This window comes from Tamandua tetradactyla, chromosome 2 (genome assembly GCF_023851605.1).
Source record: "Tamandua tetradactyla isolate mTamTet1 chromosome 2, mTamTet1.pri, whole genome shotgun sequence".
Lineage (NCBI taxonomy): Eukaryota > Metazoa > Chordata > Mammalia > Pilosa > Myrmecophagidae > Tamandua > Tamandua tetradactyla.
The window spans coordinates 160,826,457-160,844,007 of NC_135328.1; the positions used below are offsets into that span (position 1 = coordinate 160,826,457).

General features: G+C 34.2%; 1 protein-coding gene across 1 annotated transcript in view; it reads right to left on the bottom strand.

Annotated features, from left to right (window-relative positions):
- HOOK1 (hook microtubule tethering protein 1) overlaps positions 1-17,551 on the bottom strand; it is an 86,758-nt gene that overhangs the window by 3,609 nt on the left and 65,598 nt on the right. Inside the window, exons 15-21 of the mRNA XM_077149476.1 lie at positions 16,893-17,033; positions 11,085-11,178; positions 9,376-9,410; positions 8,751-8,833; positions 7,180-7,280; positions 4,179-4,280; positions 1,687-1,755 (exon numbers count right to left, since the gene is read on the bottom strand). Of these exons, the coding sequence (XP_077005591.1) occupies positions 1,687-1,755; positions 4,179-4,280; positions 7,180-7,280; positions 8,751-8,833; positions 9,376-9,410; positions 11,085-11,178; positions 16,893-17,033 (625 nt within the window). The remainder of the gene's footprint in view (positions 1-1,686; positions 1,756-4,178; positions 4,281-7,179; positions 7,281-8,750; positions 8,834-9,375; positions 9,411-11,084; positions 11,179-16,892; positions 17,034-17,551) is intronic.

The window sequence follows — 17,551 nt, forward strand, 5'->3', positions numbered from 1 at the left end:
AATATTTATATAATCTTTAGAGTTTGCAAAGTCCTTTTCACATATATAAAGTTGTTTAATCCTCAAAATAATTCTGTAAGGCTGGAAAGCCTTATTTTTATAGAAAAATGTAAGGGCTAAGAAGCTAATTGTTCTACACACAGTAATACTAATAATAATGAGAAACAAATGAAAATTCAGTTTCTCTATTTTAATCCACTAAACTCGAAATCTTTAAAAAAGATGGCTTAAATTATGTGCTGGAATTAGGTTTATTTATAGCAATAGGAAAAACTTCCAAAGTGAATTTGGAAAAACAGAAAAACTTAGATCAGTGTTTCTCAAAGTGTGGTCCCTGGGTTAACAACATGAGCCTCACCAGGAATTTGTTAAAAATGCAAATTCTTTAACTCCACACAGACTTACTGAATCAAAAGCTCTATAGATAATGCCCAGCAATTTGTGTTTTAGTAAGTCTTCTTATGCATGCTGAAGTTTGAGAACCACCAGCAAATTCCAAATTTACTATGGTCTTTCTATATATATTGATACATGACAAATTACTGTACTTGTGGCTGTGGGGTTCTTAGTAAGGGAAGTCATTACATATCTCTCACCAAACCTCATGATGTAATTTTACTGATTTAGTATCACTAGTAACTAGTATGTTACATAAAATATATTAGCTCAATGAATGTAGGTTGAAAAAAACAAATATACAATGCATTATTTGGCTCCAGTGTCTTCACTGATTTATGCATCAAAAAGCCACAGAGAGAATAAAAAAAAAAGCCACACAGAAACAAACAAAAAACACAGTCCCTGATTTTAACTAAGATGATTAATTTATGAGGGAAAGTTTTAGAAACACCTCTTTCAGAGTAATTTCCTTCAAGTCCCTGCTACATTTAAGCCAGAGAAGGCAGGGAAAGATGGAGGGAAGGAACAATCAGTATGGTGATGTAAAAGAACAAGGCATGTTTGAGGAAGGGCAACTAATTCTATGTAAATGAAGTTTACATAGGGAATCTGTAAACTGATATTCCTTCATATTAAATAAGAAGTAGCTGAGGTAGATAATGGCTGACTTATCTATTCTAGATAATTAACCCAAAAAAATATTATGCCATGAAATAATATTCTTGAAAATACCCCACTGATTCAAAGGATGACAAAACAAAACAGTTTTCAAATTATTTAATACTATTTTCTTCTTAGTAGGACAAATAGACAATGATTAAATAGTATTCCCTGAATAAAAAGACAGAAATATAGTTAGGGACACAATGAAGGACTAAAAGAGGATATTAAAATTAATACTGAGTATCAGAAGCAGTGATTTTGCATTACATAGATACCCATATTTCTTCAGAAACCCTTTAAGGAGCACAAATTAAATGTTTCAGTTTGAATAGGCAATTTAAAAATTATTTATGATTTGTAATCATAAATTACAATGGCATATCAACTATAGGCTGTGACATGTTAATAAGTCATGAAATCAATTTAGCAGTTTATGACCAATATTTTTTAAAAATAGAAGAAAATGCAATAGAAAATACCTGAGTGCAATGTAAATTGTTTTTGTTATATATCATGTATACATACTGATTTATGATATAAAATCTATTTCCTCCTGTAGTTTTTCATCAGAAGTTTGATAAACACTCTTTTTAGGATTCAATCATTAGCTAAATTTCATCTCACCTTATTATACCAGGCAGAAACAATTAGTTTTTCTTCATAGTCACGGAATTTTGCTACTTTACATTCACTCTAGAAAAAGAAAAGATTAACTATTAAAATCTCACAAACCACCCAAATTATTAAAAATGGAACCATTTCATCATTATGCTCATTTTTTAGAGTATCTGAATACATGTGTGAGGCACATGAAATAATGAAAATGTAAACTGAGTCATGAAGAATGTATGTACAAGACCTTTAGGAAAGAACAGGATTTGTAACTAGTAAATCTTCATTTTAGTCATTTTACTGGCAGAACTGAGCAATTTTCAAAATAAGAGACCCCAATGTCTAGAGAGAATGTAACAACTGGCTCAGGTAACAAAACAGTAAAGCTGCATCCTAGAGAGTCAAAACTAAGGAGAAAGTGGGCATAGTTAAAAGTACCCTGGGAAACAATCCTTTAAAATCGCCCATAAAACTTACCACAAATTTCTATCTCTCAGGTCTTGGCTGCCTGTACACTAAAATCCTTGTAGCCACACTAATGTGGCATGTTAAAATGATTATTCTAATGGCGCTAAATGTTTTTTTTTTTTGAGTCCCAAATATAGTTAGCTTATATTAAAAATTATCATCTTGAAACACTTGAATCTTCTTCTGGCAAGGCAAGATGCTCATGGTATGACAAGCATCCAAGAACCAAGCACAAATGAGGAAAGGAAGACTTCCTTCTCCTGCTCACAGCCACTGTAGGCACAGACTCCCAGTGAGGGAAAACACACAAAATAACCTCTGCTACTGTTATTTTCGTCCTCTTCCTTCTTGCAGAGCGGAGAGAGATGAATTCACATAAATTAAATGCCCATATGCTGTGATTTAACTGAGCTTTTTCTCATAGTTGTTAGACAACTGCATATCAAACAACAATGGTGTTGTGTTATCATTCTTTCGCTGGGAAGTAAATAAGCAGTAATTTAGATTTCTGAGATTATCCAATCCAAGTCCCGTTATTTTAAAGATGAAGAGACTAAGAAAAGAGGACAAATTTAAGATAGGAAGTTACAATAATGAAACTTATGGCCTCCTGAATTAGGTAATATTTAATGCAGTGGATACAGAAACAGATAAAACACAGCCTCTGCCCTCGAGGCTTTCCTTCACATGCCAAAAAGTTCAAAGTACATGAAGTCACTATGGAGAGGTAATTAACTTTGCCTAAGGAATACAGGGAGAGCATTAAAGATGAAGTGACATTTGATTTGGATCTTGAAGAATTAATAGCATTTCTCAGACCTATCCAATGTTTTCTACAAATACTACATTGCCTGAACCAGCACTTAAAGCTTATAGGTCTTCATAGCAGGTACACATCAGGTTGGTGTGGACTCAGGGTGTAGAGAAGAGTGTCAAAAACTATTTCTACCACAGTTCACATCTACTGGTTCAGAAATAATATGAAGGAAACAGTAAATAAACGTTTCTCTGAAATATAATATTCCTAATTGATTTTAAAAGAAACAAACTATTATGAGAATTCAGAGGTCAGTATATAGACCTCAACATAGTTTGCAATTATGTGTATGTTATTGTAAAGAGGTCTATATACTGACTTCAAGAATAGCCTCAAATCTCACCACAGTCTTAAAAATAGTAGCTTTGCAAAACAAATGAGATTAGAACATGTCCAGTTATAAAATCTAAGCATTCATAATTTCATATTCACATACTTAATTCAGCTCATAGCTTTTAGCACAAAAACTTAAAAATTTAAAGTATTATTAACTAGCTTTATGTTAGTGCTAGTACTCAATTAATTAAGGAGAACATGTGATTACTTCCACAACTTTGCACAACTAATAATCAAGATTGCCACTTTAATTCAAGGGCTTACTGGGATCCTGTAAATATGTCCATCTCCCAGGATTTACAACTGACAGCTGTTTAGAGTCAGTCAGGAACCAATACAGATAAGCTAAAGCTGGTTAACAGAGTGAGCATACTGCCTTTTTAAAAAGATGAACTCAGTTTCTGTATTGGCAGAAAAAGAAAAAAAAAATCACATTGGCAGGGGTGCAATGGCAGTTCAACAGTAGAATTCTTACTTACTGTGCAGGAGGCCTGGGTTTGATTCCCAGCCTGTGCACGTCCCAAAAAACAAAATACAAAAAAATCAACAAATGGTGCTGCAATAATGGGATAGTCATAGGGAAAAAGCACACCGAAAAAAAATCACATTGGTAGAATTTTAAAAGGACTCTATTAGAAATCCAAGGATATCTTATTATTGGCTGTTACAGAGGGAGAAAGACTCAATGCAGCAGTTTATAAACATAGTCATAGAGTACACAGTGGCCAATCTTGTGGGTAGTGAGATGCTATATATGTGCTAAAATATGTTATTTCTACCTTCCTCTTGTGAAACATTTTCATTAACAGCATACAGATAACAGCAGTTAACTACCAGGATTGCACAGTATAAGTAACAGTAAATGATTAAGAAAGTTTTTTACCTCCAGAATCTCAATTCTTCTCTCTTTCTCTGCCAACTGTTTTCTAAGCAGCATTATTTCAGCTGAAGCTGGATTTAATTTGGGATCTAAAGTTTTTATTACCTGTTTAAAGACAAAAAAAAAGTTATGTTCCTTTTATCTTCCTAAGTATTGAAAATATAGGAACATAATCTATAAAATCTGTGTAAGTAAAATGGAAAATTATCTGGAAAGGGATCCAGGACCTAACTGTAGCTTGCCCTACAAAATCTAACTTGAATAACAAATTATCCTCTTCTAACAGCCTCATATCAAAATCAAATTTCCCTTCTCCAAAGCTCAGTACTAATGAATAGTTATTTAGCCCTTTCAACCTTTGAATGGTGAGGTCTTGCAATAATTCTACATTTATCCAATTGAAATTTTAAAAAACTTTTTAAATGAATGCCATAACCATAGGGGAACTTGTAGATTTTTACAAAATTAATGAACAAAAACAAAACTCTTAGCAAATGTCTCTCTTACCACCATTACCTAGCTATGTTCAATTCAATAGGTAAGATGAACATAATAGATTTTAGTGATTTTATCTGTAAACCTTAGGGTGCTTAATCATACGTAAATTACTGAAAGTTGAGTAAAAAAGATGTTTTATCAGAATGTAGTTAAGAGATTCAGCCAAACTATGTGGGTAGCAGTTTCTTAGGTAACATCAGGTACAAAGTAAGCAAAAACAATAAATTTTCCAATAACATAGACATGCATATAATTCTAAATCAACTAAAAAAGGTTTAAAATGTTAAAAATGAATTAGGAAAATGTCAAAATGTCATATATATTTATTTAGGTCAAGAAAAAAAGAACAGAATACAATTTACCTAAATATTACTGTGGTTCATTCATTCATTCATGAACAATTCACTCACTGAGTGCCTACTATGCAGTAGATACTATGGCACATAGGATCAGTAATAAACAAGAAACAGGGTGCCTGCCCTCATGGAATTCATATTAAAGATGGACAACATTTTAAAAATTCAAATCACGATTTAATTACAATGCTGTTACCTATAAGTGGTAAAAGTATGGCTGTGACTTGTTTATAAATTTTCTGCTTTTCTACAATGCACATTCACTTTAATTTTAACAAGCCCTTCCTGTCCCCAACTGTACCTCCCCATTCCTTTTTACTTAAGGTGAAAAAGATCTAACGTTGGTCAAAGCAAGCAACTGCTTTCTAAATGATAAAAGTCAGTGATGGCTAGGATATGGTATTCAGTGTCATTGCTTATTCCAATTAATTATAATCCTTTTAAATACATTTAGGAAGACTCTCACTAAAATTTTCTTATTCTTCAATGCTTTAATTCCATTTCTAGGAAGCAAGGTTAATAAACCAAAAAGAGGGGAAATTTTTCTGTATCAATTTGTTCCCTAAGGCCTTAATTTCTTTCTAATAACATAAAAAGAAAAAGAAATGAAAAGAAAATATTTCCAACAGTAGGTTGATGAATAAATAAACTAGGATACATTCCACACATCTGAATATTATACAGACATTATTTTAGTCGTTTCATAAGGGAGTCTCTGCTGTATTCCCAGTGCTTAGCATACTAGGCATTCAATAACTATTAATTACATTATATTTATATAAAATGAGGAAATGCCTATTATTTTAAGTTAAGTGCAAATTATATACATAGATATATATATATATCACAAATTATGGAAAAAATAAGCAATGAAAAAAAGCAGTTAAGAAAATACAAAATGTTGACATCGATTGTCTCTGAAAACTTATAAGCCTGTTATACTTTCATAACAAGGAAAAACGAAAGTGTGGCAGAGACTTCCTGGATGTTTACCAAGCCTACTTCCCTTTCTTTCATAGTTTAATTAATTAAAAAAACATAGTCATACTTTCTTTTCCTTCCTCTGCAGCAGCTGACTGTGCCTTGAGTTTTGTCCACTAGAGTGGAAGTAGAAGTGATTTATGTTTTTTCCAGGCATGATCCATTAGACATCTCCCATACAATTAATTTATGCTTCCTTCTCCTATCTACTGGTTGGACAGCAATGTCAAGTGAACTGGGGAACCCGGTGTTGAAAAAGCAGAGTCTCTGTTAGCATGGGTCTCTGAATAATGGCAGGGAGAATAGCCCCCTCCCCAGCAATTACTGGACTTTATGTGACAGGAAGGAAATGTCTATCTTGTTAAGCCTTTAGACCTTGAGTTTATATGTTGCTACAGGTACGGTTTGTATCTTAATTAATATATAAACAATATATAAACTTAAACATAAAAAAGGTAATAGGCATATTACTGGCATTTTAAAGCTTCACCCAAAAAATTCTGTTACTCAATAAATAGAACATAAGTACATTAACACTGGGGTATCACATTAATATTTAATTAGGAAAATAAATGGCTAACTCACAGTAAAAAAAGATTTCAGTAGAATAGTAATACTTTGAGACATTAAAAAAAGGTGTGAAATAAAAATAATTTAGTCTGGTGAACATTAGAATAAATGTGTTTTAACTGTCTAATGTAGACTAAAGTTCAAACAATTTCAAACAAGCTTAAAAAGTTAGATTTCCGGGCGGGCCACGGTGGCTCAGCAGGCAAGGATGCTTGCCTGCCATGCCAGAGGACCCGGATTCGATTCCCGGTGCCTGCCCATGTTAAAAAAAAAAAAAAAGATTTTCATCAAAGGCAAAACGTTCATTTTAAGAGCTAAAGATTCTACACATTATAGTAGCCATTTTCTCTAATGAAATCACTATAGTTAACATGCAATCTGCCTTTATAAACCATGTTTATTTTATTTTATATTGATGAGTGAGACTGAGAAAGTGGGAAGACTGGTGTAGGGATACACCAGGAACATGACAGGTAAGGCAAGGCAGTAAAAGCGAAGTGACCTGATATAGTTACAAGTAAAATAGTATAACCAAGTGGAATGGGCTTCAATGGAACAGGGGTCACAAAGACTTGAGCTCTGAAAGCTAAACCACTCACGTTTCTTGCTTTCTCCAAGTACATTTTGTATCTTTCCTCCATTGCTTTCATATCTTCATCTTTCTTCTGAAGAGCAGCTTCAAGTTCACTGATCTTTTGTGCTGTTCATGAAAATGAAATGAAATATGACGAATTACTTCTTATTTAAAATACTAGATCCACTTGCAAAAAATTGTATTATATTTATTTTGTAAAGACTGATAAAAGAACTTAAAAAAGAAACCTTTATTTCTTCTTTGTAGTGAATTCTTATCGAAATCTTTTTTTTTTTTTTTTTTAAGGAAAGACAGAGAGAAGGAAGGAAGGATAGAAGGAAGGAAGGAAGGAAGAAAGGGAAACATTTTTAAACATTTTCTTGTTTTATTGTATTCTGTTTCTCCGTTTCTGTTACATGGGCTGGGGCCGGGAATCGAACCGAGGTCCTCCGGCATAGCAGGCAAGCACCTTGCCCGCTGAGCCACCGCGGCCCGCCCTCTTATCGAAATCTTTGAACTACCAATACCCCTGTGCTGGTTTGAAAGGATGTATAGAAAAACCATGTTTTAATCCTAATCCCATTTTGTAAAAGCAGCCATTTCTTCTAATCCCTATCAGTATTGTATGTTTGAAAGTATGTGATCATCTCCCCGGAGATGTGATTTAATCAAGAGTGGTCGGTAAACTGGATTAGGTAGAGGCGTGTCTCCATCCATTTGGGTGGGTCTTGATTAGTTTCTGAAGTCCTATAAAAGAGGAAACATTTTGGAGAACGAGAGATTCAGAGAGAGCAGAGAATGCTGTAGAACCATGAAGCAGAGAGTTGACAAGCCAGCGACCTTTGGAGATGAAGAAGGAAAACGCCTCCTGGGGAGCTTCATGAAACCAGAAGCCAGGAGAGAAAGCTAGCTGATGATGCCGTGTTCACCATGTGCCTTTCCAGCCCTTTCCAGAGAGAAACCCTGAACTTCAGCGGCCTTCCTGAACCAAGGTATCTTTTCCTGGAAGCCTTAGAGTGGACATTTCTATAGACTTAATTGGGACGTTTTCTCAGCCTTAGAACTGTAAACTAGCAACTTATGAAATCCCCCTTTTTAAAAGCCATTCCATTTCTGGTATATTGCATTCCAGCAGCTAACAAAGAACAACTCCTTAGCCATTTATTATTTTGTACCTCAAAAATATCTCTATAATCTGTTTTATCTAACTATTTTTCTCTTTTCATTTCAATAAGCAAATACACCTTACAATGTAAGCACAGCCACAAAAAGGGCAAAGAAAGCTTTATTTTTACATAATGTTTAGAAGTTCAATTTAATCTGACTTTAAATCATTATTTGGTATACAAATCCACAGTATTAATTTCTATTATATTTTACAATGTTTGATACTCCTATATATCAATCAGTTTGCTTTAGATTTATATACTTTTGCTTTAAGATAAGCTCTTTTCTTAGTGACTTTATGACTAAAATGATCCATACTTCTTATTTGTAAGGTATGAGCCTATGCAGTATCCAAAGACTTATATACATAGTTCTTGTTTCCTTCAGTTAAAAAGGTATGATCTGATCCAGGTTTTCACAAATACCTACCATTCTGATTCACATCTGGCTGAAGATCTTCAATAAGCTCTTGTTTCTTCTGTAACTCTTCATGGACCTCTGTTAGTTTTTCCCTAAGTAGTGGAAAGAGCATGGAGCTTTGGAGTCAAATAGACTTAAGAACGAAAACCAGTGTTTGTCACACAACAAGGGCAGACTGTGGGCAAGTCTCTTTCTGATTCTTAATTTCCTTCTCTGTGAAATAGGAATAACTACCTGCCTAACTTGCTATGAGGATGTAAGCTGCCTGGCACATGGTGAATGCTCAAAACATTAAATTTCCTTCTCCTTGCCATTCTTGTTTCCTAAGAATGTGAAAGGAGATATTTTATAGGTTTAATCACTCACATTTTCACAAAATGTAGGTGTGGGAGCAGTTTAATTTGTTAAACTCTTCAAATGGTAGTGACAAAAAAAAACATAGGAATTTAGGATGGCTGGCAAGCAAGCTAAATATTTTAGCATGTCTTCTTTTCACTTTTTTATGGCAATGCTGAACATTCAACTAGTATCATAATATTTGCTTTTATAAACAGAATAAGAAAAGGATATTAACTTTAAAGGTGTTTATAACCCTTCCCCTTTCACATTTGAAATGAAATATCATTTTACTTACATATGAGCTTCCAACTTCTGCTTTAGTTTGCTGGACTATAAAATTAAAAAAAAAGTTGCTGTAAGATGACTATCTTGAAAAAGGTGAATTTTCCAGACATCAAAACTGCTTTACCTCCTTTTGAAAGGGTACTGTTTAACATTTATAAATATTTTTAAATTTTACATCTCTATCATAAAGCTTTAGGTATTTTCTACTTCAAAAGTGAAAGGAAAAGAATAGGAAATGAAATAGGGAAGAAACAGTAACACAAAGAAAAATGCTTCATATTTCTGAACAAAAAAAGATTTAAACTTCATGAAAATAGCAAATGCAAGCTGAATGTGATATATAGAGGAGTATCAAACAATATATATCTAAGGAATCATTTAGATATAAATTTTAAGGCTTTAGTCTTTAATGAAGAATAGAATTAAAGAACTAAAAATAATTATCTTTATGATTAACATTTATATCATTATAAAATACAAGAATTTAATGTTAATACCAAAACTAAGCAATAAGATTTTTTAAAGCTGTGAATTTAAAACATAAAATTTCCTTTTGAAAAAAAATTTTAATTACAATATTATTTCTGCATCTACTGAACAGCTGAAAATTTGAAAATATATAGTCTGAAATACAGTTATCTACAATTTAAATTAAAAAATAAAAATATTTAAATTCTTTAAAAAATACTTCAATTCAAAATGTACTCCCCAAAACAGATCCTATTTTAAAAGTATTCCCTAATGTGGTTAAAAAATATATTTGTATTAGAGAGGTTACAATACCGTATATATGCACATATGAGATGCCGCCATGCATGAGACGATTTCTATTTTCCAAGCCCCCAAAGAGAAAAGAGAAAATCATATAAAGCATATGAAAGACAGAAAGGAAACTCAAAATCCTTTCAATCTTCCTTTCATCTCTTTACTTATTCTACATAGTTTCCTCCCCCATCAACACAGGTATACTTACCAAAAATTCTACCTAATCTCAATCAATTAGTATCTTTCTCTCTCTCTCTCTAGCACACATCTAGCTCTATGTTTTTTGTTGTTGCTTTCTCCCCGAACCATTACTTCTTTTTACCTCCACACACAGACATCAACTATAGAAAAATTGCTAGGTACATCCAGAATTAGGCTAAGTTTGATCTCTTTTAAGTCCTCTTATTTCTGTCCTCACAATATCTGCCATCTGAAACCATTAGAAAGTGGCAAGGCCAGAATTCAATATGGACAGAAAGAGAATATAAAGGGGATGTCTCCAAGATTACATTTAGGTTCTGTCCTTCTGAGACTGGTATGATCCATTTCTTGAATGCTCTTTTAATAAAAATATTTTTGTTTCTGTTTTCTTAATAAAAATTTTCCTCAATTCTGACCACTATCATTTAGGTTTTTCTAAGGGCAGCCCTGTAGGAATCCACGTAGAACTGTGATGGCCTCAATTGTAGCATACTTTCAATTAGGAATTAGCATGAACTCAGATGTAGCTATTGAAGTAGGGTAGATAGACATCACCCTATAGTATGTGTGATAAACTTATAGGCTCCAAGTTGGCAAAATCACTGCATCTATTATGCAGATATATACGGTATTTAATGGTACCCTCAATGATAAGGGTACTATTTTCAAGTAAGAGGTTAATTTGGGCATCAGGACCTGCCACTACAGATAGTCCAGACATAACACAATTATTGTAATTTCTAAATTACTTACACTTTCACCTTCAGACTTGGAGCCTTGTTCCTGTAAAGACTTTTGGAGATCCTCAATCTGCTGCTGCAATTCTCGGATGCGCTCTTTGCTTAGCCTATTGTAAAATGAGTCTTACATACTTATTTGTATTACAAGTCAAAGCAGTTATGATTCTATAATTTAAAGGCATAATCATGAAACTTAATAAAATAGACACTTAATAGCAATAATAAATGCAGAACAGCTATCTGTGGCTAGGTAAAATATGTAGTACAGTTGGTTGCTTTTAAGGAAATGCTTCATTTTTTTTTATCCTGAAAACACATATGCTCAAATTTAAAAATTTACGGCACTTATATGTGAGTGGCAAAAACATTTCTACAACGTATTCAATAGTAGGAATATTAGATCAATTTTCATACAGTTCTATTTTTTCATAAATAGAAACTAGGTTTCCTTCTCAATCATACTTCATGGTGCTTTAGGAGAAGAGGAAGGTCACCATTTTCCAACTATTTCTTCCCGATTTTTGTTTTTTTTAATTGAAAGACACACTAGCAACTAATGCAGTTTCTGACTTGACAAAAAAAAAAATTCTTTAAAACCCTGCTTAAAAATTACCTTCTTTGGGAAGTTACCATCAAGAGTTAGTTAACTGTTGGTCTCTCTATAATACATGCAAAAACACATACCTGCCCATCGTAATAATCCCACTATTGCAGTTATAATAATTTTCTATTCACATGTCTATATTCTTATATTAATGCCCTAAAAGATAAAACTTGGTACCTCCAGTGCTAATAATAGTTTTGGGCCAGCAAAAACCAAAAGGCTTTCAAATGTTATTGAATTGTTTTGGGTTTTAATATTTAATGGATTCATTTGAAAGCTAAAATTTTATTTTTCTTTTAGGCTGAATGTGTATGATTGACAGAAAAGGGCTGGGGCCATATATGAAACCAGAAGGAAAGACAGAAGATAAAGACCTAGACAGTATAACACAGGAATGCCTAGGGTGGACAATGATGGTGATTAAATGTACAAATATAAAAGCATTTTTGCATGAAAGAAAACAAATGAAGGTCAACATTGCAAGGTGTTGAAAATGGATGGTATACAGGAAAAAGTACAATCAATGCAAGCTAGGGTCTATAGTCAACAGTAATGTTGTAATATGCTTCCACTGAATGTAACAAAGGCATTATGACAAAACTAAATGTCAACAGGCAGGGGGGACAGGGGGAGTGTATGGACTCTTTGTGGAAGAAAAGGACATGTCTTTATATAGGTGGCAAAGGTATGTCTACGTACTTAGATTGGATTGTATGCTATGCAAATAAAACTGGTTAAAAACAGACAGAAACAAGTGCTAGAGAAAATGTCGAGAAAGAGATGTACTTTTCACTGTCGGTAGGGAAACTGAGAGGTACAGCCCCTTGGAGGGCAGTGTGGTGGTTTGACAGGAAGCTAGGGGTGGGGTTGCCATATGATCCTGTAAACCCGGTGCTCAGAATATAACTGGAGGAATGAGTGTGGGGACATGAATGGACATTTGCACACTGGTGTTTATGGCAGCAGTGTTCACAATCCATAATGCATGGAAGTGGCCTAAAGGTACAAAGACTGAGGAATGGTAGGGGAATGGTGGTGTACACATACAATGGGCTACTAAATGGCCTCAAGGAGGAAGGAAGTTGTGAGGGATGCAACTAGGTGTATGAACCTTAAGGACAGTATGTTGAATGAAATGTCAGAAACAAAAGATAATTATTATCATGTCTCACTCATATGGACTAACTTTATTAAAACTCAATGAACTGAAGTCAAGAGCACAGGTTATGAGGTTGGGGCCTACTGCAAATATTCCTAGATTGTAAGCTCTTACAGTAGTCACATATATTCAGGAGTTGTAACTGTTATTTTTAAATTCTGAGATACTAAGCTGGTTGCTTTAATCTGTCATTCCCAAAAACTCTGGGTGTTTACATGACACCTGAGACGTAGAGTTAGGGCTCTGAAGCTATGAAAGTCAGCATCACCCCATACAGAACTGTTTAACAAGTTGAAAAAGGGATCAGACTTCAATTAGAGATACTGAATGAAGCTGATCTGGATAGGACTAGGGTAGATCAGAATACAGGGTAAAGGATGATATTGTCCATATTTTAAAACTTCAACTTTTGTATGAGAACAAAGGGAGAGATTTATTTGGTGCAAAATTTATATCTGGGTAGTGCATTACCTAATTTAACTTGTGTGGTCAGTTTAGTTGAATGCCATAAGTACATGGGATCTTGAATAGAGTATGGGATGAGTTGGTTTGTTCAGGTTAGTATGATGCCCTATATATTCCAGAGTAATTTGGGCAGTGAATAAAGAAGTATTTGCAAAGTCCCCTTGAGGGATTGGGGAGTGTGGTGGTCTGAAAGGATTATGTGCCCTAGAAAAGCCATGTTTTAATACTGATCCAATCTTGTGGGAGCAACCTTTTCTTTTAATCCCTATTTAACAATGCAGGCTGGTATCCTTTGATCAGATCATCTCCATGGAGATGTGGCATGCCCACTCAAGGTGGGGCTTGATTGGTTTACTAGAATTCTTTAAAAGAGGAAACATTTTGGAAAGGGCAACAGAACCAGGAGAACAAGGAGAGCCCACGCAGCCAGAGACCTTAGGAGATGAAGAAGGAATACATGTCTGGGGGAGCTTCATGAAACAAGAAGCCTGCAGAGAAAGCCAGCAGACATCACCATGTTCACCACATGTCTTTCCAGTAGAAACCCTGAACTTCATAGGCCTTTCTTGAGTGAATATAACCTCTTGTTGGTGCCTTAATTTGGACATTTGTATAGAATTGCTTTAATTGAGACATTTTCATGGACATAGAACTGTTAACTTGCAACTTAATAAATTCCCCCTTTTAAAAGCCATTCTGGGTGCAAGGGTGGCTCAGTGGTAGAATGCTTGCCTTCCATGCAGAAGACCTGGGTTTGATTCCCAGACCATACACGAAAATAAAAAGAAGTCAATTGTGTCAATTACATCACATTTTTGGGTGGTACAATGGTGGCTCAGTGGCAGAATTCTAGTCTGCCATGCCAGAGACCCAGGTGCAATTCCCAGAGCCTGCCCATGTCAAAAAAAAAGCTGTTCCATTACTGGTATATCACATTCCAGCAGCTAGCAAACCAGAACAGTGAGAAAGGAGAAAATACTCAACTTCATTTAGAGAATTCCTGATATTCTCACAAGCAGTGGGGACAACCAAATGAAAGGCTGAATGCTTTGATCTGGGGTTTTGCCCCTATGAAACTTATTTCTGCAAAGGATAGGCTAAGCCTACTTATAATTAGGCTGAAAAGTCACATCTAGAGAACCTCTTTTGTTGCTCAGATGTGGCCCTTCTCTCTAAGCCATCTAGGCAGGTGAACTTACTGCCTTCCTTGCTACATGGGACATGACTCCCAGGGGTGTAAATCTCCCTGGCAACATGGGACAGAAATTCTGGCATGAGCTGGGAACTGGCATCATGGGACTGAGAAAGCTTCTTGGCCAAAAGGGGGAAGAGAGAAATGAGACAAAATAAAGTTTCAGTGGCTGAGTGATTTCAAACAGAGTTGAGACTATGTCTTGGAGGTTATTCTTATGTAGTATATAGATCTTTTAGTTTATGGTGTACTGGAGTGGATGGAGGGAAGCACCTGAAACACTTGAGCTGTGTTCTAGTAACCTTGATTCTTGAAAACAATTGAATAACTATATAGTTTTTATAATGTGACTATGTGATAGTGAATACCTTGTGTGTGATACTCCTTTTATCTGGGATATGGACAGATGAATAAAAAATATATATGAATAAAAAATAAATAAATGATAGGGGGATAAGGGGTAAAATAATTGGGTAAACAGAAATACTAGTGGTCAGTGAGAAAGAAGGGTAAGGGGTATGAGATGTAAGAGTTTTTTTCTCCTTATTTCTTTTTTTGGAGCGCTGCAAAGGTTCTAAAAATGAACATTTTTAGGTGAAGAATACACAACTATGTGATGATATTGTGAGCCACTGATTGCATACCACGTATGAACTGTATGTGTGTGATTTGTCAATAAAAATATATATATATTTTATTTATTCTTCTTTTAACCACAGCTGATTTAACAGTATACATATACGTTTGAGAGAGAAATTTCAAGTATCTCTAAGATTTCTTGGTTGTATCTGAGCTCCAATAAAGGTTGGACCAATAAATCCAAATACACCTGATAAGCAAGTGTGTCAGATAAGCACATTGGTCAAGAGCAGAGTTAAAATGAGAAACGGTTCAAATCTAGGCTCCATACTTACTAGCTGTGTAACTTTGGGCAAGTTAACCTCTTTGTATTTCCATTTCCTTATCCACAAAAAAAGAAGTCATCATAGTTACTACTTCACAGTATAATTCTGAGGATTTATAAAAATGTTACCTCAGTATTCGATAAATACTAATTGATTTAAACACATTATCTGCAATCTTCATAATACTCTACAAATAAGTAACACTCTTAATTTATAGAGCTGAGGATATCAAATGTGAGAGAACTTAAGTAATTTTCCAAGAAACTAAACAGCTAATAGGTTAAGTAAAAGTGGGATTCAAATTTGACGTCAACATTTATGCCCTATCTACTGCACCAGACCACAGTAGAAAGCCAGACTGTCATTTATTTATTTGTTAAATTTTCTGTTCATTGTGAAGGTCTCTAAAATGAACACCAAGGATAATCTGCCTTAATTGTAATAAATTCTCTGTACCAAAGCCAAATGTCAATAATAGGGGAATATAAAGGAGGGGTATATGATTTTTTTTTAACTTTCTGCTCAGAAAAAAGGGGAATGTTCTCATATAGATTGTGGTGGTGAATGCCTAAATATGTGATTATACCAGGAGCCATTGATTGTATACTTAGGAAGAACTGAAAGCAGGGACATGAATAGACATTTGCACACCAATCTTTATGGTGGTATTATTCATGACTGCCAATGGATAGAGGTGGACCAAGGGTCCATGGACTGATAAAACACAAGGCTGAACAATGGTGTACACATACAATGGGATACTGTGTGGCTGCAGGAAGGAGTGAAGTTGTGAGGCATGCAATAACATGAATGAAACTTGAGGACATCATGTCGAATGAGATAAGCTAGGAACAAATGGACAAATATTGTATGGTCTCACCAGTATGAACTAACTATAATGAGCAAACTTTGAGGGTTAAATTCAAGAACACAGGTTATCAGGAAATAGAGGGAAGAGATTAGGCAATTAAATGCCTAAGGAGTACAGAATGTTTAATAAGGTTGATTTTAAGGGTTCAGAAATGGATAGCACAATACTGTGTGATGGTAACACATACTGTAAGTATAATTAACAGAGCTGAGTGTAAGTATAGCTGAAAGAGGAAAATTAGGCTCATGTATGTCTCTAGAAGGAAAACGAGGATAAAAGCTGGAACTGTATAACTTAGTGAAATTAGAGTGGACAGTGGTTAATTAATTGTACACATATAAGAAAGTTTTTACATAGAAAAAAAAAAGATAATAATCAGCCTGGTTAACTAAGACTAGTAAAATTAATAGCTAACTTATGAATCTAATAACCATAAAGAATATAATTGAAATGAATCACTTGACTTCTTTCACAGCATGAACTTTATAATAGTGATAGACTTTACACAGAAGATTCAAACTCTTCTAGAAAACCCCGATTATTTTAACTACATTATTTTCTACTTCTGTGAACTAAGATATTGTGCTTAGGTATCATCATGCTTTTAAATTATAAAGAATATCACCTTTGCTCAGTTTCCAATTCATTCATTTTGCGATGCTTCTGTTCTAACTGTTCCTGAAGTTCTTCAATACGTTCATTCTCAGTCCCCTCCTGCTGCAAGCGAAGCATCTTATTTTCATGTTGCAGTCGAATAAATACTTCCCTGATGTTAAAAAACAAAATTTGTACTTTTATTTTTAAAATGTAATGGTCTTCACATAATTCCTTAAAAATAAATTCCTGTCCACTCAATAGTTATCATTTTAAAATGCTACTAAAGCTTCTGAAAGCATTTAATTAAAAATTATGTAGGGCAGGCCACGGTGGCTCAGCAGGTAAGAATGCTTGCCTGCCATGCCCGAGGACCCGGGTTCGATTCTCGGTGCCTGCCCATGTAAAAAAAAAATAAAATAAAAAAATAAAAATTATGTAAACTGCAAGACTGCCTCAAGAAACAAGTAGTAAAGTTTTAAAGGTAGATATAGGATTAGTTGTATCTTATTATTTATTTATTATGGGAATCTCTAAGAGATAATGTGAATTACTTTGCTCTGATAATTTAGAAATTATTCACTAATAATTTGTAGCTTATACTTAGAAAACATAAATGAAAAGCAATAGATTTAAGAAGACTATAGTTGGCTGAACATTTTTAATATACTTTTATAGTGGTAATAAGTC